Source organism: Rosa chinensis, chromosome 2, assembly GCF_002994745.2.
Source record: "Rosa chinensis cultivar Old Blush chromosome 2, RchiOBHm-V2, whole genome shotgun sequence".
Taxonomy (NCBI): domain Eukaryota; kingdom Viridiplantae; phylum Streptophyta; class Magnoliopsida; order Rosales; family Rosaceae; genus Rosa; species Rosa chinensis.
The window spans coordinates 58,792,153-58,816,504 of NC_037089.1; the positions used below are offsets into that span (position 1 = coordinate 58,792,153).

Sequence of the window (24,352 nt, forward strand, 5' to 3'; positions counted from 1 at the left end):
ACACTGAAACCCTGACCTTCATGCTTCATTTTATTCCTTGCTTGCCATATAAACCATAGAACAGTGGTAAAACATGCCAACCACAACTCCTTCAACTGAGGACTACGATTAACCAATCCCACTTGCCATACCTCAATTAATGAACTGGGGACAGTAACTAACTCAAATTTAGAAAACATGCAGCACCAAATCTGGTTGGAATAAGAGCATTCTAGAAAAATATGAGCTAATGATTCAGAGTTCCTACCACATAGACCACACCTTGATGCCAAAGCCACTCCTCTTCTTTGTAAAAAATTGTCTGATAGTATCCTACCCCGTAGCACCTTCCAAGTAAGTAAAGACATTCTAGGAGTGATAAATTTAGACCATAGACACTTACCCCAACTCATTGATGGAAAATGTTGGCGTAGAAATTGAAAAGCATTCTTTGCCATGAGCTCCCCAGATGTAGCAGAAGACCAAATTACCTTATCCTCCACCGAAGGATCCATAGCTAAAGGGACTTTTTCAATCAACTCACACAACGCAGGGTAATGCAAATGAAGGAGATCAGGAATGACCCAAAAGCCATTACTAATATAATCAGCCAAATACCCTTGCAGATTGTCCACGATAGTATGAGGTCCAAAGAAATCAATAATAGGCTTCCCCATAAAATTATCCCTCCAAAAAGAGATATTTGTACCCTGACCAATCAACCATTGTGCATTCTCCATAACCACTGACCAAAACTTCTTCACCCCAGGCCATATGGATAAAGGAACATAAGAACGCCTCATCAAACCCCCACGCCAAAATCTATTTCGAATGAACAAACAACTCACGGGAGAAGAAGAATATATTTCCCAACACCTTTTTAGAAGTAGTGATTGATTAAGCAGAACTAGTTGCCTGAGCCCCAACCCTCCTTCATCTACTGAAGCACAACAAGACTTCCATGAAACTACCCTTTTAAATGAAAGACGTGTTGCTTTAAATGAAGAGAAAATGACAAGACTAGCTTCATTTTAGATATATTTGAAATGTTTCACTAAATTGACCCATACATGAACACAAGGATTTCTTCAAGACTTTAAATGTTCTGGTATTGCAAGATACATACATACTACCTAACTGAGGGAGTAAGCATAGCAATGGAATTGTTAGACATGATCTCAATGGAAATTCTTGATTCAGTTTCATGGCTCTGCTTTGTTAGAGCCAGTTCTGTTGCCAAAGACTCCTTTAGTTCCACAATCACTTCACTCATGATTGGCCTGTCGATGACATTTGGAGACACACATGCCATTGCTATTTCCACAGCTTTCCAGACTGAGTTAGCATGGAAATTTTCCTTTAACCTTGAATCAACAATACTGAAAATATCTCCTTTCTCAAGCATGAAACCAACCCATTGGCTAATGTGAATTCTCTCTTGTAGTTTTGATAAAACAGGTCGACTTGTGATGATTTCTAGCAGCACAATCCCAAAGCTATAAACATCACTCTTCTCATTTAACCTACTTGATAGGTAGTATCTGCAAGCCAAAACCATAAAAAATCATATCATATGTTCCGAAAGTGTTAGACAACCACTGCTATGTCCTAAAAATGCAAGCGTTAAGAAATACATAGGTGCAGCCCCTGCCCTGCTCCTCCAAACCAACAAAGAACTAAGGATTCCAGGTTTCAAACACTGGACCGTCTTCTACTAAGGATTTAATACCATGTCAGACAATCATTCCAACAATCTAACCAAAAATTTCAGATAAGAGGGATTTTGGATATCAAGCCAGCAAATAGAATTCTTGCTAAAATATCTCTTTAGACTTTTAAAGTGTCCTTCATTCTTCTTCCTAACTTCATTACTCATGTTTCTCTACTTGATTAATATTTGTTCCCCTCATGTTTCAATAACTGAAATGCTAAATATGATGGGTAAGCCAAAATCAAAGAACACTTACTCGGGGTCGAGGTACCCAGGAGTGCCAGCAACAAGAGTTGATACATGACTCCCATGAGTCCCATCATTAGTTGGAAAAATCTTGGATAGGCCAAAATCTGATAGTTTAGCTTGAAGATTTTCATTCAGCAAGATATTTGTTGATTTTATATCCCTGTGGATTATGGGTGGCTTGCAACCATAGTGCAGATATTCCAATCCTACATAAATCCATATAAAATTGAGACATCATTTATCAACAAAGTCCATAAATAAAAGAAGAAAAATGATTCTAAGAAAGGATTATGATAATAATTTACTTGCTGACCTTGAGCAGCATCTATTGCTATTCGAAGTCGTTCTTTCCAAGTCAAGATATTTGAACTACTATCTACATCCACAAAAATTGAAGATTTGAGAATTTTTTTTCTCCGTCTTAACTTACAAGGGAACCTCATAAGTTATTATTTATCAATACAAGAGAGTTGCAGAATACAAAATTTGTGCACTTCAAAGTATTTCATTTCAAGCATATATTAAAAACACTAGGCTGCTGATAATTAAGTTATCGACTGTCCCATATAATCAAAGTATTAAATAAGAAGTTTATGCTGAACTTTGCTACTGAATAATTTCTCTGCGCCCTAACCTGAAAGATGTTCTTGTAAGTTTCCATTGCACATAGACTCGTAGACCAGGCCTACTCTAGTTTTATCATTGCAAAATCCAACAAGATTTGTCAAGTTTTTGTGATGAACCCTCATAAGAAGATCAACCTGTAATATAATTAAGAAGCCACAACAACACATTAATTTGTTATATTATATATAATATCGGTCAAGAAATTGTTGCATTAGTAATTTTGGCAAACGTGCCTCTGCATGAAATTGTTGAAATCCTTGAACTGCTGACGGTGAAAGCATCTTGATAGCCACTTGAGTCTTGTCTAGGTAACCATGATAAACGGTTCCGAATCCACCTTTTCCAAGAATCCTTTCAAAGTTGTTGGTAATCTTGAGTATCTCAGAGTAGGTAAATTTTCGTTTTGTCGATTCCATTGAGCCCAATTGAATAGTGGCTTTCACATTTGTGACAGCTCCTGAGACCAACAAGTTTTATCAGCATCTTATACAGTCAAAATCTGTACCCTTCATGCTTTTGTTTTCCCTTCAATTCTGCTACAAAATTTTGCATGGTTTTGTACTAGTGAATAATGTTCTATATTTCTCTTTGAAAGGCATTTCTGATGGTCCATAGACGTTTGATGAAATTATGTTTTTCTGTGAGTGTGTTGGTTTTGGGATTTTATTGTTTCTACTATTTACGTACACAGACGCATGACTAGATAGAGTTGGTGCGGGTGTAGTGTTTCAGGTACAATTTAAAGGATCCATGCAAATAGATTGTTTCTGTATACAGCAGGCACAACCGCAACATTTAGTAGAGAATGAGTAATAAATATAGCAATCAACCATGTTTATTGAAATTGAATGTGTATTCTCAAAGTTATTTAAATCCAACAACCATAAGAGCTCGTAGTATTGCCCAACAAATACTATATGACTAATGTTTAACTGATTAATAACCATATATATTTGGAAGTCTAGCTTACCCTGTTGTTTTTTCCTTTTAAGACCCCAGCAGAAGATAGCTGCTACAATTGACAAGAGGATGGAAATTCCAGAGATTGACACCACTTCGAGAATAATGAATTTGTGGTTCTTCTTGCAAGGAACGTTTCCGGATAGATTTAGATTTTGGCACAAACTGACACCAAAATAGTTGATGGCAATTGTAGTTAGATTATTATCAAATAACTATAAATCCCTATGTTACGTTTTAGTAAGCAGATTTGTATCTCAACGTTTTCTAGTGAAATACCTGATCATTAAATAATTCCATGAGAAAATAAACTCGACATTAATTACAAATAGAAAACTGGCTCGTGACTATGTCAACAATCCAATTTGTAAAACAGATTCAAGAAATCATAACAATTAGTTTTATGTAAGTTGCATACCTTAGTGATAGCAAACCATTATTCCTCTTCTCAATTAATCCAACTGGAACTGAGCCTGTAAGCTTGTTTTTCTCCAAGTTTCTACAGAAGTAAATCAAGTAATATGTCTTAAATATGGTTTCCAGTTCAGGAGTTCCCTCTGCCACACTATATCACCAAATAATTTCTTACATGAAATTTAGATCTGGTAATTGAGACAAAAACTCTGGAATTGTTCCTGTTAAGTTGTTGTTTGATAAATCCCTGAAATGAACAGATCACGTTTAAAACTCATTATGACAAATGAAATTCTCTCCTTTCTCAATCTAGCTTCTCATTATCGGTAACAGCTCATTTTGGACACAGAAAGGCATACTTACAGGGTTTGTATCTTTGCCAGATTGGATATAGAAAGAGCTATCTCCCCGGTTAATCCATTCGAGGACAAGTTCCTAATTACATGTTTCGTCACATCACTAAGACATATGTGAATTGAAAATGAAAACATCAATAAGTTTATGAAGACAAACTTACAAGGTTATAATTCGTCTTAGGGGCTCATAAGCATGATAGCTACACAGTTTATGCCCTCCCATGAGTAAGCTTGAGGGGAACATGGATCTCCTTGCCAGTTTTTTCTAATTTTATAAGTTTCCTTGATGTTTGTGATTGCAACAACTAGTATTGTAAGACAGAAACAGAAAACCGCATGAAAATCACTCATATACCTATCAGGTGAGGCAATAAATGGACAGAAATGAAAGCTTGTGAAAGGAACTTAATTTCCATCTTCTTGGTCTGTATCCAATTCTGAGAATTCTTTCACCTTATAAATCTCAAAAGCATTGAGTATGGGTGGAAGACTAGAGTTCTCAGCCTTCAAGATTGAAAAATTATTTTGTTGTCCGCCAAAAGCTTTAGAGCTAGAAATAGTAGCTGTGTACAAGTAACTAGGAGTAACAGGCCCATGAAAGAGGTCTCCCACTATGCCAATAAGTCAATCATACGACAGACATCAGACGACAGAAAGCTAATTTTCTGTCGTCTCAAATTTTCAGACAACAGAAAAACCTAACTCTGTTGTCTGAATGCCCACTGAAACACAGTTTTTTCATTTTGAATAAATGGGTAACATTCAGACAACATTTTAATGTTGTTACTTGAAGATAGAGATGTACCTATAATTTCATTCCTCTGAAGGCTCTTATTGAAACAACATTTTTATGTTGTTGGCTCAAGAGAGAGAATTTCATTCATCTGAAGCCTAAAAGCTTGACTTATTCAAACAACAGTGATAAGAAAATTCTGTTGTCTGAATGAGTTGGATTGAAATTTTAGAAATCTCCCACCAAATCGATTAAGGCATTTCCCTCTAAAAATTGGTCTAGTGGAGTCAAAAAGTGATAAGCATCAAACCACTAATCTGACTAATTGTGTTGTCTGATTATATGGGGAGTCCACTCATTTAATTTTTGTTTTTTTTTTTTTGTCCAAGGCAAATTGCCTATGCCTTTTGTCTAAGCCCGATTTCATTCATTCTATCTAAAACCCTGTGCCGTTTTCTCTCAAGTCTCTCAGCTCAACTGATCTCAAACTGGGCATCTCTCAAGTCTGTAGCGAACCCCCAGCCATCGACCACAGAGCACCTGCGGCCCTACCGGAACCCTAATCTCAGATTCATCAACGGAGGTGCATTTGAACAAAACCCTAATTTCAGCAGCGGCGGTGCATTTGAAGAAAACCCTGATAACCCATCTAAGAATCGTCTGAGAAGGACCCGTTGAAGGAAGTAGAGGTACGAGTTGATCCAGAGGAAGGTCCACCAGATCCTAGATCGAAAATTTGAGGGATTAATTTGAAGAAGAAGAAGAAATTGGGGCCAATTTTTTGGAGGGCTTGAAGTCTTCATCGAAGTTGATTGACGCGTAAGTACTCTTTCATCTGTCACTCCTTATTCTCTGATTGCCTAATTGGGTTTTTCAATTTTCATGTTTGTTTGGAAGCCTGCCTAGCTTTGTGACTTAGTTATTAGTTTCTGCAAATTTAATTTTAGCTAGTGTTTTCAGACTGTTCGCTTTGTTCTAGTGCTCTTTATCTATCTTCCTTTGTGTTTCTGCGACTGATGAAAGTCAGCATAGATATAGAAATATCTTCTTTCTCGTGTAGTTCAAGTAAGACAAGTAAGATTATCCAAAGTTTTCTTTGATTCTGTTGTTTTCTTACTCTTCAACTTCTTCATTTCTTGATAAACAATTCAGCTGAATGTTGATTTAGGTGTTCGATTTTGGTTCAATTTTTTTTTTTTGGGTTTCACTTTTATTTAGGTTTTGGGACATCTGTGTTTACAGGTTTTTGTTTGGTTGCCCAAAATACCACCGGCACTCTCTTTCTCACCTTTATCAGGTATAATCTTTAAAGTTTTTAATTTTCTAGGTTATATTTCATTTAGATTCGAGTTACTGAAGGATTTTTGTATGAATTTGACCTGGGGTTTTCTATTTGGAATGGATTGCAAACTAAGATTGAATAGCTGGTTTAGATAGTCTTCGCATGTTATTTGTGATATTGACATCTAGATTAATGGATGACAGATTACTTGGAAATCTCACTATCCTGAGGGAGCCTTAAATCCATTTACTTTTTTTTATTTTTTATTCTGGAACAGGTTTATGCATTTAGGTCTTCTCTTATTATTGTATGCTTCGCTAAGTATTTTCTCATTCATGGAAGTAGCAAATGAGACATTTACTTCATTTGATTGTAGACTGTGGACATGCAATTTTGGATTGTAGAATCCTTACGGGATTTGGCTCTCTAGTGATGGGTACAGAGGGCTTTATATGTATAAGGGGGATGTTAGGAAGAAGTAATTTGAACAAGCAGTATTTATCTCTAGTTGCTAAGTTGACACTAATTTGTTCCAGTACTTGCTTCTGTTTTTGGTGTTTGAGCTATATGAAGGAAATCAAGGAATTAAATTTAGTAGTTACAATGTAAAATTAATCTAAAAATTGTAGATTTATTGACTCCATTTGACTGACGACTTATGTTCCTCTATGTTGAAGTTGATCAATCAGGAGCGGTTGAGCTAATAGCTGGAAATTGGAATCAGTTGTAGATCTTTGAAACAAAGGCGAGTACTGAAGTTTCCTTTTACTTATCACCTTAATTTGCTTCATTAACTCTGCTACTTGCAATTTATGTTATCTCAATTTACTTTTTGATTTATTATATATACACGTGTGTGTGCTTATTGTGCACCTTAAACCATTATCTTATTGGCCAGAAATTAACAATCAAAGACAGGTCTCAAGTTTAGATAGTTCACATTTTACACTTCTTCTTCTGTTCTTTTTTATCTTTCTCCTTTAGTGTTATAATCTCATTGTCTCTGCATAGTGATCCTCCGTAGTCAAGGGGCCAGCTAAACATAAATCAATGGCCATTAGAATTTGTTAGAAATAATTGGAACGCTGTTCTTCTAAATAAGTAATGCTTATAGTAAATGTAAGTCACCAATTGTTGATTCATCCAAAAAAAAAAATCACCAATTGTTGAGACTTGAGTTTCATTTATGTCCTGTCTCATATATGTGTTTCATGTACTCTTGGCCTTTGTGGGCAGAAAAGCAAGTATTTATGAAGTTCTCCAGACAATAACGTGTTCTCTTGCTTCAGAGAGAGGGGAGAAGTTGGGTGATTCAGTGAGTTTTCCTCAACTTTGTGATAAAACTACAAGTCTTGCTTTTCTTTTCTTTTTACAATTCCTTTCTTTTTGTTTCCTTCTTAGGTTGGATATAAGGTTCGGTTAGAGATTTAGAAGGCATGAAAGGAAGAGATACATGCCTTCTCTTCTGCACCACTAGCTTTTTTGTTGAGAAGATTGCTAGTTGATGGAAATTTGAAAGGTATAACTCATGTCATTGTGGATGAGATTCACGAACGCAGAATGAATGAAGGTAATTAAGTGCTAGCTAGATCTAGATCGAGGCTTTAGTTCTGGATGATGAAGTGTGATTTCTCACTATAATCATTTGATGCTAGATTTTCTGCTTATTGTTCTCAAGGACCTCCTTCCTTCGGCTAGAACTGAGGTTGATTCTGATGAGTGCAACCCTAGATTCTGAGCTTTTCTGGCAGGGCTCAGATAATTCATGTTCCAGTAAGTTAAAACTTTCATAGCATTTTTCCGGCCATTTATGAATAGCAGAAGATTTAGATATATGATATACTAATATGTTCCATTCTTTTATTTACTGTAATAATGTCCCTTTTGGTCTTTCACTTTTGCTGCTCTCTAAGTGTGTTTTTCTTTCTTTTTCCCCCTCCAAATTAGGGTCTTACATACCCTGTTCGAACTCATTTCTGTAGGATGTTTTGGAAAGTACGGGTTGCAGGTTAACTCCATACAATCAGATTGATGAAAGTGCAAGGCATAGTGCTTAAGATGCATTTGCTTGTATGAGATTAACATTTTGGCATAGTGCTTTTTGTAATCACAAGGCAAAGTAGTAATTGAAGTGATTGTAAAAAGCTGGTGGTGGTGGGACTTTGAGTTTGGAATTTGGAGTGCTCAGCCAATTGACAAATGATCCTAGTAAGTGATAGCTATCTATTCTTAGCTCCAGTATTTTTATCTTTCTGTCTTGACTGGACTCTTGGCTTCTAGTTGTCTTCTTAAAGTGCCTGCTAGCTCTTGGGCTTCACTGATAGATTAAGATACATTTTGTCACAGCCTCTTATGGCCAAAGTTTGTGTTCCATTTGCTTCACTTTGTGCTTATTTAAGATTATATGCAGCACTTACGAATTATAAGATCTCTTTATGTATATTCTGCAATGGTGGATCTTCATTTTGTGGCAGTTGTACCATTTATGTCTTGGTCTAGCAATATCATGTCATAAGAAACTCTACACAAAGTTGTATTCCCTATGATTTGGCATACCTTCCTTTTGTCTTATTCTTTCTGCTATCTGCGGATTCCTCACTTCAGACCTGCTGAATATAAGAGAACTGGTAATGCAGCAGAAGTGTTATGTTCTATATTGGGCAGAAGGCAGAAATATACATAAAGAGAGAGAACTGGTAAGCAGCAAAATTTTAGCATTCTAGCAGACTAAGGAGGCCAAGCCACAGGAGGAAAAACAAATGTCCAAGTGCTAGAGTACATTGAAATTATTTGCTATCCAGCTTCAATAGTTAGATTTCATGGAACAATTAATGACTATTGTAAATGTATTTTGGTGGCTGTAATAACAGAATATATGTATTTTTAATGAGTGAAATGACTTTTGGGGTTTTCAGAATGAATGAGAACATCAATGAATGGCAGGAACAAACTTATATGTGTCATCTGAAATACAAGGCAACAACTAACTTGAAAAACAATATGTTGTCTGAGCAACAGAAAAACAACAGAATAGAAAAACAAATCTATTGTTCTATATACATTCAGACAACATAAAATTGTATCTTAAATGCAAGTTTAACCACAAATAACTGTCTTCTGTTATGAGTTAAAACAACAGATGATTGTAATTGAAATTTGCTTACAACAACAATAAACTGTAGTTGAGAACCAATACAAACAACACATAATTCTTATTACTGTCATTGAAATGGGAATTAAACCACAAAAGTTAAAGAACTCTGTTGTTAGTCTTCACATTTGCCAACACATTTCTGTCGTCTGAAATCTTCATAACACACACATGTATATGTGAGGAATCAATCAGACAACAGAAGACCAAAAACATGTATGTCGTCTGATTGCACTCAGACGACAGAGTTTCTACGTCGTCTGATTGCACAAGAGACGGCAGCGCCTTAGACGACAGAAAATCATGCAATCAGACGACATATATTATCTGTCGTCTGATTAACTTTTTGGCATAGTGTCCATTCCTAGTGATGTTGAACCGTCTAGACTGGTTCGGTTGGAGCTTTTCAACTTCTGCAAAGTGCATGTAAATATGATACTCTGCATTGTTATCATTAGAAGGCCGCAACCAGATATTCAAAGAATCATTAGGATCTCTCGGCGTGGCGGCAGTACGCATGACATCAGAAAGTGGATGGTATTTATTGTGATAATAAGTGTTAACAGACCTAAAATGAAACATTGCCACATTATTTGATAAAAAAAAAAAAAATCATCATAGTATTCAAGGATCAGATAACATATCGATTCCTATGAGTTCAAGGATTCACCTGTATCCTCTACAAAGTACCCATTTGACCAGTGTCATACCGCCAAACAAGTTCTAAGGAACCCGCGGCCGTTTGTGTTTGATAAGTCTCATTAGGTAAAGGCCTTAACTCTATAGCTGATATAAATGGTATCCCAGAGCCTATGTTCACCAAACAAACATGAATGTAATTTCTCAAGGGGGTATGTATGAGCTCCTTTTTCTTGTCAGTTGATGCATCCTCAAACCTCACAGTATCCCACCACTTAGCTCCAAGATGTAGTTCGAACACTGGTAATTTATTATCGCCGTCATAGTTTCCATAAAAGAAACCTGCTCGAATCAAATACTTCATTCCACTTGTGACATTTATTTTGTAGCAGTTCCTGGTTCCTTCTGGGAATCTCCTAAGAGTCCAGTATGGCTGTGTGTAATTATTTCTTTGATTGGGCCTTATTGACTTACTCTCACCGGTGTCTATGAATCTTGCATCTGAAATGTACTTGATTGTATTCAAGTCAGTACAACTAGAATTTACAGCTAAGCCGCAATCAATGCTGATGATGCAGTCGGAAAGATCACCTAGGTTTACAAGCAATAAACCTAAAACAAAGATTCTGGAGTCCACCAGAGATAAAAGAGAAAAATCTCAATTTGATTGATAATATAATAAAAGATAGGTTCTGCAGTCGTTTAAGGTTGCATATATATGAGAAAAGAAACCCTACGGCAACTAACAATGAAACCCTAAAGCCCACGGGTAAAAATAAAACAAATCCAAAATAAACTAGGAAACCAAAAATTCTGAAAAACAGTAAATTGCCATTTTGAGGCCCTAAACGACCCCGAAAGCCCGAAAAGGCCCACACGTCATAGCATAGCAATGAGTTTTGTTCGTGGCGCGATTTCCTTTCCGAAAAGCTATAGCAATCTCGAATCGGACACTTAATGCCAAAGTTGCAATAGTAACTTGGGTTTTCCACCTTTTGCACGATCGAACTGTTCTTCAATTTGGACTGTCATTCGTTCTACATCAGTCTCCTCCACCTCCGAATAACTCAACTCCGAGTTCTCTTTAGGATAAAGATCCTCATCTTCATGAAACTCATGCAGATCAGCCACATTAAAGGTTTTAGAAATGCCCATGGAATCAGGAAGTGTAACAACATAGGCATTGTCATTGATCTTCCTCAACACCTTAAAAGGACCATATTTTCTTGGCTTTAGCTTGTTGTAAGTACCAACATGAAATCTCTCCTTCCTTAGAAACATCATCACATCATCACCCTCTTGGAACACTTTAACTCTTCGATGCTTGTCAGCTGCAGCTCTATACTTTGCATTAGTTTCTTCCAACTTGGCATTAACTTCTTCTCTAACAGACTGCACATCCTTAACCATGCCCTCAGCAGCAACACTAACACCAGGAACTTTAGGAAGCTTCACTAAATCAACCACATGTCGAGGAACAGTAGTATAAACTAATGGGAATGGTGACTTCCCTGTGGCACTATGCACAACACTATTATAAGCAAACTCCACCTGTGGTATGGCATAATCTCACTGTTTGCGTCTATCTCCACAAACACTCCTGACCATGTTACCCAAAGTTCTATTAGTAACCTCTATTTGCCCATCAGTTTGAGGAGAGTTATGCTGCTACGATTCAAAGCTATTCCAAACATTCTCCACAATGTAATCCAGAAGTGACTAAGGAACTTCGTGTCTCTATCAGAAGTAATGGACTTGGGTGCTCCATGTAAACGAACCACCTCCCTGAAAAACAGTTTGGCTATATTGGATGCATCAGCAGTCTTCTTACAAGCTATAAAGTGCGCCATCTTGGAAAACCTGCCAACTACCACAAACACAGAATCCACACCCCTTTGGGTATGGGGTAATCCCAACACAAAGTCCATAGCAAGATCCTGGCAAATATGTTCAAGAATAGGTAAAGGTAAATAAAGACCAGTATTTTGGGACTGACCATTAGAAACCTGGTAGGTGTAGCACTTCATATAGCTCCTACATCCTTCTTCAGCTGTGGCCAGAAATACCTCTCCTCAAGGCTAGCAATAGTTTTATCTCAGCCCAAGTGTCCACTCAAACCCCCTCCATGCAAATCTCTAATCAGTTTCTCCCTCAATGATGAACTAGGAATACACAGCCGATTCCCCTTAAATAAATAACCATCATTCACATAGAAATCTGCAACTGCATGATTGCTACTGCACTTGGCCCAAATCTCCTTAAAATCAACGTCTTCCTCATACAATTCTTTCAAGATTTCAAAACCCACAATCTCCTGAGCTAACGTGACCAGCAAAGAAGCCCTCCTACTCAAAGTATCTGCCACCCTGTTAAGAGTACCAGATTTATGCTGAATCACAAAAGGAAATTTCTGCAGAAAAGTCACCCACCTTGCATGCATCTTGTTTACAGTTTTCTGACTGTTAAGGTACTTCAAGGCCTAATGATCAGTGAACAATACAAACTCTCTCTGAATAAGGTAGTGCTCCCATTACTTCAATGCTAGGAACACTGCATAAAATTCTTGATCATAAGTACTCCACTTTTGACGAGCTTTACTCAACTTTTCACTAAAGAATGCTACCGGCCTCTTTTCTTGTGACAACACAGCACCTACTCCCACACCACTGGCATCACATTCAACCTCGAACTCCCACCTCAGAAACTGTTTTTGGAGCTGGCCATTCTCTTATAGCTCTTATCTTCTCTTCATCAACCTGAATGCCTTCTTCTCCAACCACAAAACCCAGAAACAACAGCTTGCTGGTGCAGAAAGTACACTTTTTCAGGTTTATGTACAGTTTATTCTCCTCTAAAGCTCCCAGAACCTGCCTCAAATGTATAAGATGTTCTTCTTTGGTCCTGCCATATATCAATATATCATCAAAATACACCACGACAAAAGAACCAATAAAAGAACGAAGAACCTGGTTCATAAGCCTCATAAAGGTGTTGGGTGCATTAGACAACCCGAATGGCATCACCATCCACTCATATAACCCATCCTTGCTCTTAAAGGCTGTCTTCCACTCATCCCCTGGCTTGATTCGAATATGATGGTAACCACTTCGAAGATCCATCTTGGTCAACACCTTGGAACCCTCCAGCTCATCAAGTATGTCCTCCAAATGAGGAATATGAAACATGTACTTAACAGTGATCTTATTTATAGCCCTGCTATCAACACACATCTGCCATTGATTACCCTTCTTAGGAACAAGGAGGACTAGAACTACACAAGGACTCATACTTTCATGAATGAATCCTTTCTTCAGCAAGTCTTCAATCTGCTCCCTCAAAATCTCGTTCTCTTTAGCACTCATGCGGTAATAGGGCAGATTTGGCAAACTAGCTCTAGGAACCAAATCAATCTGATGCTGAATGTCCCTCATAGGTGGTAACTCATTGGGCAGCTCATTCGAGATCAACTCCTCAAACTCTCTCAACATATTTTGCACTTCCTTAGGGATCACTATATCTTCCTTTTCTGCAATCAACGGCCCTTTAATCACCACTGGACAAATAACTTCAGCTTCTTTAAAGGCTTCCTCCATCTCGAATTCACAGCTAGACAAGGTCAGAAAACTCTCTCCTTTCTTTACACCCGATCTCTCAAATTGAGAAACAGGAGCCATGGCAATTTTATGACTATTCCACATAAATATCATCACATTATCTCTACCTTTGTAAGTCACATCCACACCATATTGCCAAGGTTGCCCAAATAAAATATGACAATCATCCATATCAATAATATCACACATAACTTCATCTTTATAATGCTTACCAATGGATACTGGTACTTTGCAGAACTCAGCAACTCGAACTTGTGGACCTTTCTTCACCCATCCCAGAGAATAAGGCGCTTCATGAGGCTATGTAGGTAACTGCAAATACTCCACCAATTTTCTGGCTACAAAATTTTCGCAGCTCCCATTTTCCACAATTAGATTGCACACTTTGTTATTAATGGAACAAAGTGATCTAAAAATATTGCACCGCTGCCCATCCTCCTTAAGAGTTAATAAGATCCTCCGCAACACAATATTAACCTTCTCAAGAGACTCCTCCACCGCAAACTCAACCCCTTCATATTCATCACCTCTTTCAACTTCTTCTTCATCTTCATCATAATCACCTATAAGAGTGGTTTGTCTCCTCTCAGGACACACATTAGACCTATGTCTAGGCTTGTTGCATCTATAGCAAAGTTCTGTTATAGGCCTCGCATAAGGATTATTAGGCTTCTGACTTGGGACCCTATTTTGAACACTGCTAGAACCGCTAGTCCCTTTAAAAGGAGGATTGGAAACCCTAGGAGCACTCTCTGTATTTTGCTGTATAGATTTTCCCTTGCCAGTTGAGGAGTTCACCAACTCTGTGCTCCTCTGATAGGTCTGCCTCTGGAAGGAAAAAGCTCGTGAAGGCTTCTCTAATAATTCTTCTTTCAATGCAGGCTTGAAGCTTTTGTCACAGTCTACACAGTTTGCAACCCAATTTTCTCCTGAATGGTTTTGTTCAGCCTACTAATATAGCGAGCCACCTTCTGACCTTCAGTTTCTCCTAGTTCATTACGCTTTGAATAGCGTAAGAACTTATCAATGTACTCAGCCACGGTCCTCGTACATTGTTCACACTCAATATACAACCTGTACAGAATCTGCTCATAATCATCCGGCAAGAATCTCTCCATCATAAGCTGTTTCATTCTTCACCATGTTTTAACCCCCTACTTTCTCTGCTTCTTCCAAGTATTCTGCAACTTATCCCACCAAACTGCAGCAGTACTCTTTAATCACTAGGCAACATGCTTAACCTGATTGTTTTCAGGCACCTCCATAATCTCAAAGTATCTGTTCACCTTAAGCTGCCAATCTAGATAATCTTCTGCACCCAAGTTGGCCGAAAAGAAAGGGATCTCAGCCTTGACTTTGTAATCCTGATCAGCTTGTCCTTGTTGTTCAGGTTGCACAATTTCTTCTTCAGAATCAGATTCTAAGTTAATATCAACAACTTCACCACGTGGAGCCCTAACTCGCTGGACTCCTTCCCCGCCTCTATTCCGGTTGTTGTTGTTTTTGTTGTTGTTGTTGATGTTGTTGTTCCTCCCTCCCAACAATCCACGAATTTCTCCAATCTGATTGTTCATGGAGTTGTTCACTGTGTTGAGGGCAGCGGTAAACGTTGCGGTAAGAGAAGCAGTAAGAGCATCAAGATCTGCTTTTGTAACTTCTCCCATTGCTACTAAAGGAAATAGGAGAGACAGGGAAGACCTGCTCTAATACCACCTGACAGAGTCGGAAAGATCACCTAGGTTTACAAGCAATAGACCTAAAACAAAAGTTCTGGAGTCCACCAGAGATAAAAGAGAAAAATCTCAATTTGATTGATAATATGATAAAAGATAGGTTCTGTAGCCGTTTAAGGTTGCAAATATATGAGAAAAGAAACCCTAGGGTGACTAACAATGAAACCCTAAAGCCCACGGATAAAAATAAAACCAATCCAAAACAAACTAGGAAACTGAAAATTCTGAAAAAAAAACAGTAAATTGCAATTTTGAGGCCCTAAATGAACCCGAAAGCCTGAAAAAGCCCACACCTCGTGGGATAATGACGAGTTTTGTTCGTGGATCGATTCCCTTTCCGAAAAGCTATAGCAATCTCGAATCGGACACCGAATGCCAAAGTTGCAATAGTAAATTAGGTTTTCCTCCTTTTGCACGATCGAACTGTTCTTCAATTTGGACTGCCATTCGTTCTACATCAGCTGATGAAGCCTGTAGAGAGACATATTTCCCTTAGCTTTTATATAATGCTTTGAATAAAATCCCCAATCAAAAAACTATTATAAGCAACATATTCACTTATATACATTAGACATTCGTACTGATTGATCTTGGGCATTAACAAGGAGCATAAGACTAAAAGCAAAGAGGAATTGCATGAATATAAGTGACATAATTATTTATTATACTTCTGGAAAAATGTAGGGAGAAGTTTGTTTTACAATGAATTTATATCATTACAAGGGGGACTCTGCCTTTGGTGCCTATCATGACTTTATGATTGAGGAACACCATGGTCCATCTTGTACAGTTTACTTTGACCACTAGTCGTCTCACTAGTCTAGCTACCTTATATATGTTTCCTTCCACTAAATACAAGTACGTACGCTAATTAAGCAAGCAAGTCCATACGCAAAGACTTGTAGTGTAAATGTTGATCCTTCCATTTTTGGGCTATGTTGAGGATGGAATGGTAATTCGAGTCGAAATAGGTGTTGGGAATACAAGATCTAAAATCATATATGAACTTATTCATAGTAATTCTTCAAAATCCAAAATTGATTTATAGAGAAAAAGAAATGTTTGTTTTTTAATGAACCTAAGCAAATGGATTTCAAACAAGATAATATTGATTTCTTGAAAACTCATGAATCGTCGATCGTTAATGTGTCAATTGAACTTCAATTCAATTAAACAAATTTCAAATGACTCACAATTATCAATCGACTGCACTGCGTGTTACACTAGGTCCAACCTACTTTCTTTCGTTTTTTTTTTCTTGACAAAGACAAAAAGTTCAACCAGGAATTTATGTCATGTCCTGTGCCAAATTATTGGCTCATCCATTACTCAAAGAAGACTTCACTAAAGTGAAAACCACAAGTGACCAAAATCCAATGACGTTTGAAATAAGGCAGATGAGAAATACTACGTACTAACTCTTATAGCCACGTCAGGTCAAGGTTCCCTAGAAAATTGCATCAAACATTCAAGCATGTGCAAGAATTATTGAGTTGGGTGGTCCTCGTCAAGGTGGGAAATTTCTCAGAATTTTATAGAACTTGTTTGGCTCCAAAACCAGTTGGTGTGCAAACTGTCTCTTTTGAACGTGTGATTGCGTAGGCGTGCCAGCACCGCGGGGTGCAGTCGTCGGGGTAGTCCCTTGACCTGACTTCTTCTTCAAGTGCTGTGGATGAGGAGAGCACCAACCTCACCACCAGGGGCGGAACCAGGATTTGAATCTTGAGGGGGTCGAGAAATAAAATTTATGTATACAAAGTTTTATAGGTGAAATTAATATTTTTATTTATTTATAGAGATCTAATTTTTAACTCAACAATTTTGAATTTTTTTATAAATGAACTCAATATCAATAATAGTAAAGAACAGTTTATGACAAATTTAATACTTGATAATGATTCTATAAAGAACTGAGTTTGGTTTAATAACAATCAAACTTCATTGCAAGATCAAATTCAACAAAGGAAGTAACTTTGGTTTCTTAAAAATATTTATTTCAGTTTGGAAGAATGGAGAGGGGTCCAATTAAGCCATTGTATTGGAACTTGGAAGCCATATTGATAAACTCAGTTAATTGTATAGCAAAACGTTGGGGGGTCCGGACCCCGTCAGGCCTTGAAGTAGGTCCGCCACTGCTCACCACAGGGTTCTTCTCTAGCCTTTCGGGAAAGGGCTTTTGCCTTACGGATAAGGACTTCGGGTGTGATCTCTTCGGTCACCAAATCGATACTCAACGTTGTAGCTTGAGAAGAGCAATCACTGGGAAGTTCTGAGAAAGCACGGGGTTTGCTAAAGTGTATCTTTAACTTCGCTGGGTTACGAGGGCGTTACCCTTGCTTCGCTGGTAGTATCTGTGTGGCAGTTGCACTAACAGTCGGCTCTGAGAGACTAAGACTGAGAGTACGGTCGCCAGGTTTCAACAAGGTTGAAGGTTTGCTCCGGGGAGGCTTTGTAATCCCTGGGATTGATTGATTTGAGAGAGAGGTCCTTAATTATGCTGCTTAACCCTGTATTTATACCCCAGGGTTTCGACTGCTCCTTGCCTTAGAAGGATTATAGATTGAAGTTTCTTATTCGATCTCTGCTACTCGATTCCAATAAGGTTTCGTTTTCCTTATGGACTACGGAATGGGCGAACCTATACCCCAAACCCAAGTATGCTTATTTTTGGGCCGTTGGTATCGGCCCGCTGGCTTAAACCCACCAAAGGATCTTGCCAAAAATACTTTTGGGCTCAAACATTTCACCCCAGGCCCCGAAATCAGGCCCGCGAAGATGTAACTGATTGAAGGGGACTAAAACAACGCGCCGGTCGCTTGAAACGAAGTCATTAATAAAGGTCGCCTCCCTTCGTTTACAAAACGCTTTCTGTCGTATCGTTTCCCTCACAAAATTCCTTATTTAAACCACGGCCGCAAGACCTGTCACATCAGAAACCCTTCCAGTCTCTTAAACCCAGAAAAATCCATTTCTTCCGATATCTCCCTCGCAGAAACCTAGAAATGGCTCCCCCGAAGAAAATAGTCATCGATCAAGAGGAAGAGTTAAACGAAAAAGTTGCCCATACTTGGGGAACCAACATCGGTGCCCGCATTCATCTCCAAACATCTATCCATCGATCCCTGCTCCTTCGATTCTTCGACCATCAAACCGGACTGGGTCCAGCGCCACAAGATGCTATTCCATCCGACGCAATCGCTCTCTACGGCCTACCAGTCCGTCGGCCCATTCCAATGCTCCGAAGGACTCCTGGAGATTTCAGTAGCTGGGGCGCCCAAAACCATCGAGCCAAAATAGGGCATTGGCCATCCTCCATCAGTGCAGCAGACACTTCTTGGTATCGCGAAACTCGGGCGCGGGATCTGGCTCGCTGGAACGCAGCAGGTATCACACATACTATCGATCTATGTTTCCATCTTCCTCGCGGCAGCAATCACTCTCCACTCGCTGCTTTTCTTTGTTTCTGGAATACCGCCACCAACACATTTGACTTTAGATTTGGTCAAATGAGTATTACCCTGTTGGATATTCTTGCCATCACTGGTTTACCCATCGATGGCGAGCCCTATCTGCATGGTTAATTCGACTCTACCAACTTCACCTCGACCATGGCCCAGCATGGTCGTAGCGCCCACAGTGGCTCCTACCCGCGATGGTTGGCGTATTACAGCCGGGAACATAATGCGACCGGCGGAATCGCTTTCCTGGAGTATTAGCTCTGCAAGTTCATATTCTGCACCTCTTCCTGCAAGCCCACTGGTACTTGGACTCTCCTGGGGACAGCCCTCTACAACGGTCGCAACGTCGGGCTCGGGCAACCGGTGCTAGGAGCCCTTTACCGCATGTTATATCAAGCCACAATGCATCCATTTGAGACTAGCATGTCTGGCCCCTTTTGGATTTTGGACTTCTGGATCCAAACTTACTTTCCATTCTTTCGTCGCGATGACATCCCGCTACTTCCACCGGCCAACCAACTCTTGGGTCAGTGGTTCAGCCGCGAGGGAAGGTACTCATCCCCCCTACTCCGATTGTTTTTCTTACCTGTACCTCTTGGATGAGATGCCATACTGTGACATAATTTTGGATAGAAGATTCCCATCTTTACTTGAATATGGCTTTCTTCCTGGCGATCCTCGCTACACTGATCGCGCGCGCTTGGCTTTTCGCCGCGCGATCTCCTGCTCAGACATCAGGATCGCTGCCGAGGAACTCAGCTACGAGCTTTACGCTCCTAACCGCTTTGCTGGCCAATTCGGCCTTGTCCAATTGGTGCCATTTCCTCTATACGACGCCTGGAACTACAACACTTCTTGGCGCAGATTCGGGCCCCCTCTCGGGCCTATGCCAACACAAAGCATGCTCGCGCTGGTTGATCTTCCTGATTGGGCTCAGGCTATCGACACCGTGGACGGGATTGAGGAAGGATACGAAGTATGGTGGGAAGAGGTCTCCGTCAATTGCTGGGCTCAGCGGGATGATGAACTCTTTGCGGCTATTTTTGGAGAATTGAAAAGCCCCTATCTTGCCAATGTTGAAATGCTCGCTCGCTTTTCTGAGGATGCTACACGATCCCAGCCTCTTCCGGCAACACAACCAGCGCGAGTCCCTCGCCCGGCCCAGGCTGGTATCGTCATTCGCGAACCCCTTCCAAAGGTAAGTATCTTAATTCTATCTCTTGTATCTTCCTTCACTGCTTTCCCTTCACTCATCCTTCGCTGTATCAGGGGAGCGCGCCACGCTCTGGCCGCCGTACAATCAGTGCTTCCCAGGCCGCCGGCCAGTCTGGAAAGCAGAAAGCGGTGCTCGCAGAGCCTGAAGCTGAAGATTCTTCCTCTGACGACGATAATCCGCAAACTGTAAGAACCCTCTACTCTTAGGATTATGTCTCTCTGCGAGCTAAGTCTAACCTTTTGATTTTGGCAGGTCGCAGCTGCTTTGGCTCGCAAGCACAGCTGCTCGGACTCTCGCACTGACCCGTGGGAAGAAGATGAACCAATTGCTGACCGACTGGTAAGAGACTGGAAAACCACGTTAGAATTTACTTACCCTTTAGCCAAATTCCTATAATTGTCTTTGCTCGCAGGTTCGCCATCGATCCTCTGGACAAGCCGGGGAAGGCTCTTCGGCTGCTGGCGAAGGAACATCCGCCTCGCAGGCCCAGGCGCCCACGGATTCGAGTAATCTTCCACCTCCTGCCAGCACCGCGAGCAAGACGCAATTGGCCTCAATTCCGGTGCAGATCATAGACAACAGTCCACCAGAGCTAGAAGAGGGAACGGCCCCTTCAGACGCACCGCCTGAGGAACCGATAGCCGCACAACCCTTAGCGCAAATAGCGGTTGATCCCATTCCCGATGAGGCAGCTCAAGAGCATGCACCGATGGCAGTCCTGCACGAGTCTCCAGTCGCAGAGGTACGTTCGTTCCAAAGCAAATGCCTTAGTTCTTGTTTATCCCTATGTATTCTAATAATTCTTCCTTAACCGCAGATGTGGTGACCCGAGAGAGGGGTCCCACAGCACCGCGATCCCGAGCCAATGAGAAATCGACATGTCACGAATGACATCCCAATAACTCATCAACCCGAAATCGCAAGGCCTTTTGGGTTCAAACTGTTGGTTTACAAAACACTTTCTTGGACAAGTCATTCTAGCAACCAAGCAACACATTTTCAAAAGCGGAATTTGAAATGGGCTAAGAGTTTTGGGCTTGCAATCGGAGCCCAATTTGGAAAGTAAAACAAATCACTAAGTAACTACAAGCATGGGAGACGCGCCCCAAGGTTACGGGTCTCCCGAAATTTTTGTAAGCGAGTAGGAAATAAATAAATAAATTAATTAATTAATTAATAAGAAAGTAAATAAACAAGTTACTTCAAAATCCGGTAAAGGACCAAAACCATTTCTTGATAAAGTCAAGGAGAAATGCGCCAAGCAGAGCCATGTGCCTCCTCGGTATGCTGCCCGACCACATACTCAAAACCTGCACACTGTTGTAGGGGTGAGTTTTCGTCCTCGCATGCCCAGTAGGGGCCGACCCAACCATGCTAGGTTTGAAAAATAATATACTTTAAAATATTTACTACATAATATTGTGCACGTTTATCGAATATACTTTAAAAATAGGCAACCACAAACATTTATTTCTTTTATAAAGCATATGCAGTATGCTTCACACAATTTCAAGCTCCGAGATACTTACCTGCCGACTAAACCAAAATAAATCGGTGACCGACCTGGTTCGTCCTGAATTCGAGAACCAGCCAACTACTCTGTAGTCCTTGTTTGTGACTACAAGTAGCGAAAGTGTCCATTTCCTGGCTCTGAGTCTCCTATGACTGGTTCACTGTCTGTATTTACCTTTCCTTGACAAACATAGGAGCACAGCCCCCTCCGGAGGTTCACGGTTATCGACACCATGGGATCCCTAGGAATCTAAGCGTCTAGGTCCCATTCACTTTCAGGTCACAAGTATAAACATACAAGGGTACAGTATCTCAACATGCAAGTCTAGCCTCGGTTTTCGCAATTGGCAATTATCAGTTCTGAAAACACATGTATCACGAGGCATCGACTAATGAACAACCAAAAACGTTATTGCAGGCAACATACTATCTTAATATAGCATTCTACATATACTGAAAAGCCTCTAACAAGGAAGGGACAACTCACCCTACCTGGATATGGAGTGCTCGCCCAAACTTAGCTTCGTTTCCGACTTTCGATACTTCTTCCAATTTCATGTGCACACGCTCGAGTCCTTTAACAAAAAAACTAAATCTGATAAATACTCAATTCATAACTCATTTGCTTAATTTCTTTATGAGTTACCAATTTAACTTGAATCGATACTTAATGGTAACCATTCCCGAACAATTCACTTAACGTAGTAAGCTTATTCGGGAGATGGTGATCACACTTCTTTCCATGTTAAAATTTCGGTCAACCGGTATGACTTCATTTTATTTAGCTTTTAAACCTTAAGCAATTAAATAATAATTACCATTCCCGAATGATTTCACCTTTCAAACTCCTTTCGGGATATGGTGATTATACTTATTTTCTTAATGTATTCCAAGTAAACCGGTTTGACCATTTTTACTTAATCATTAAATATTAGCAAACAAATAGTAATTACCATTCCTGAATGATCACTTTCTTATGATAACTTTGGGATATGGCAATACTAGAATACTCCGATTTTAAACCTTATTTCATGAATGTTAATCCAATATCCTAATTTAACTCAAACAAATAAAATCCACCATTTTCATTTCCGAACCCTGCTCAACATCGGTGACTACTCACGTTCTTTAACATTGTTCACAACATTAACTCATTTTCAAAAATGGTCCATTCTCATTAATCAATTTCCTTCTATGCCAAACATAGCCGTTCACACACACATAACCTCATTCACACCAACTCATTCACATTCAGCCGAGTATTATAAAAGTAAGCAATTATCCATTTCCACTTATTTCTTTCGATTTCAAGTGATACAATACAAGCACAGTAAACAGAAATCCATTTCCTTCATCATGTCATTACTTTTCTCATAAGTCATAACCTTTCCAAATCCTTTCTTTGGTAGCCTCGGCTTAATGTCCTCGACCCAACAATTCAGGTGTTTTTCTCCACCACAAAACAACCTGCTCAATCAATCAATTTCAATATCCCAACAAAACTGAAATCATAAGTTCAAGGCTAGGATTTCTTACCCTAACTCAACCCCATCGAGACCAGTCTCTATGACATACTGCATCTGGCATTCTTCTTGTTTCTTTATCATCCTCTTTAACCCATCAGATGACACTACCAGAAACTCCCCTTTTTCTTCAGAATCCCATCGTTGCTTCCATGTTCCGGACTCCAGAACGCCAACCAAAGAACTCAAGATTAATAACCCATTCCAATCTGGATTTAAAACTTAATCAATTAACCAAGAAGGCTTTTAGCTCGTCTTACCGAAGCAAGGAGAGGTCGTCGGCGGTATTACACGACAGCGTTGGGGTGCTCACGCGCCAGTGCCGGCGCGTGTAGCCCATGCGGTGGTTCTGATCAGAGTCCGAAGTCGGGATTTAGGGATTAAGGTGGTTTGTTCAGTCCTAAGCTTCTTCAAGGTGATGGCTTCGCTCAATCGTGGCCGGAGGTGATAACCCTAGCTTTGCAGAAGCCCAGATCGCCGGCGAAGGTGCATACGGAGTTCTCCGGCGTCGGGTCGGAGACGAGGCTTTGGAGTGTTGAAGTTCGATTCGAGCTGGAGATCGGAGAATGAAGATAGGCAAAACCTCGAGTTCCGGCGAGCTTGCATGGCGTTTTCCGGTGGTCGGAGCTTGAGGCTATGGTTCGGGTTTTGCTCTCTAAGGCTTGGTGCTTCAATTTCTGGTAGTGGTGGTGTGAATCGACGACTGGAAATCGGAGGATTAAGGAAGGCAGTGGTGTCGCGGTTTGGAGGATCGCAGGTGGAGGCCGGAGTCAATGCATGTCGACGGCGAGCCCCGGGTTAGGGTCGGTTTTGGGCGCTGCATCGATTGGTGGAGGCAGTGTGGTGAGATGGTGGCTGGATATGTGTTTTCCGGTGATGGCAGAGGAAGGAAGAAAGAGAAAGAGCTAGAGGTCGTGGAGGGAGAGAGAGGGAAGAACGCGGCTGAGGGAGAAAATGAGAGAGTTTAGATTTTAGGGTTTCTGATTTCCTATTTATACTTGCGTGTGCGAAATGTCTATTTTACCCTTGCGACAGATTACGAAACTCCTCTAACTAACTGCTTTCTGTTTTGAGCTCGTAACTTTTCTTTTATTCGTTTTTCGTCGAAAACTTCCTAAGTTATTTCTCAACTTCGTCATAGGCCCAAAACTTGATCTCGTAAAAACCCAAAATCCAAAACTTTGTTACAACTCAA

General features: G+C 40.0%; 1 protein-coding gene, 1 long non-coding RNA gene and 1 pseudogene across 2 annotated transcripts; 1 reads left to right on the forward strand and 2 right to left on the reverse strand.

Annotated features, from left to right (window-relative positions):
* Positions 1 to 1,002: 1,002 nt before the first annotated feature.
* On the reverse strand, positions 1,003 to 5,555 carry LOC112184637 (annotated as a pseudogene).
* Positions 5,556 to 7,741: 2,186 nt separating this feature from the next.
* On the forward strand, positions 7,742 to 8,973 carry LOC112189911. The gene is made up of 4 exons (XR_005805661.1): positions 7,742 to 7,881; positions 7,990 to 8,084; positions 8,294 to 8,519; positions 8,948 to 8,973. It is a non-coding gene; the product is annotated as an uncharacterized LOC112189911 (long non-coding RNA).
* Positions 8,974 to 14,015: 5,042 nt separating this feature from the next.
* On the reverse strand, positions 14,016 to 15,379 carry LOC121051291. Its single transcript, XM_040513494.1, has 4 exons — positions 15,265 to 15,379; positions 14,957 to 15,120; positions 14,692 to 14,839; positions 14,016 to 14,617 (listed from the first exon to the last, which is right to left on the reverse strand). Exons 1-4 carry the CDS (start codon positions 15,377 to 15,379, stop codon positions 14,016 to 14,018), a joined length of 1,029 nt encoding a protein of 342 aa, XP_040369428.1.
* Positions 15,380 to 24,352: the final 8,973 nt, after the last annotated feature.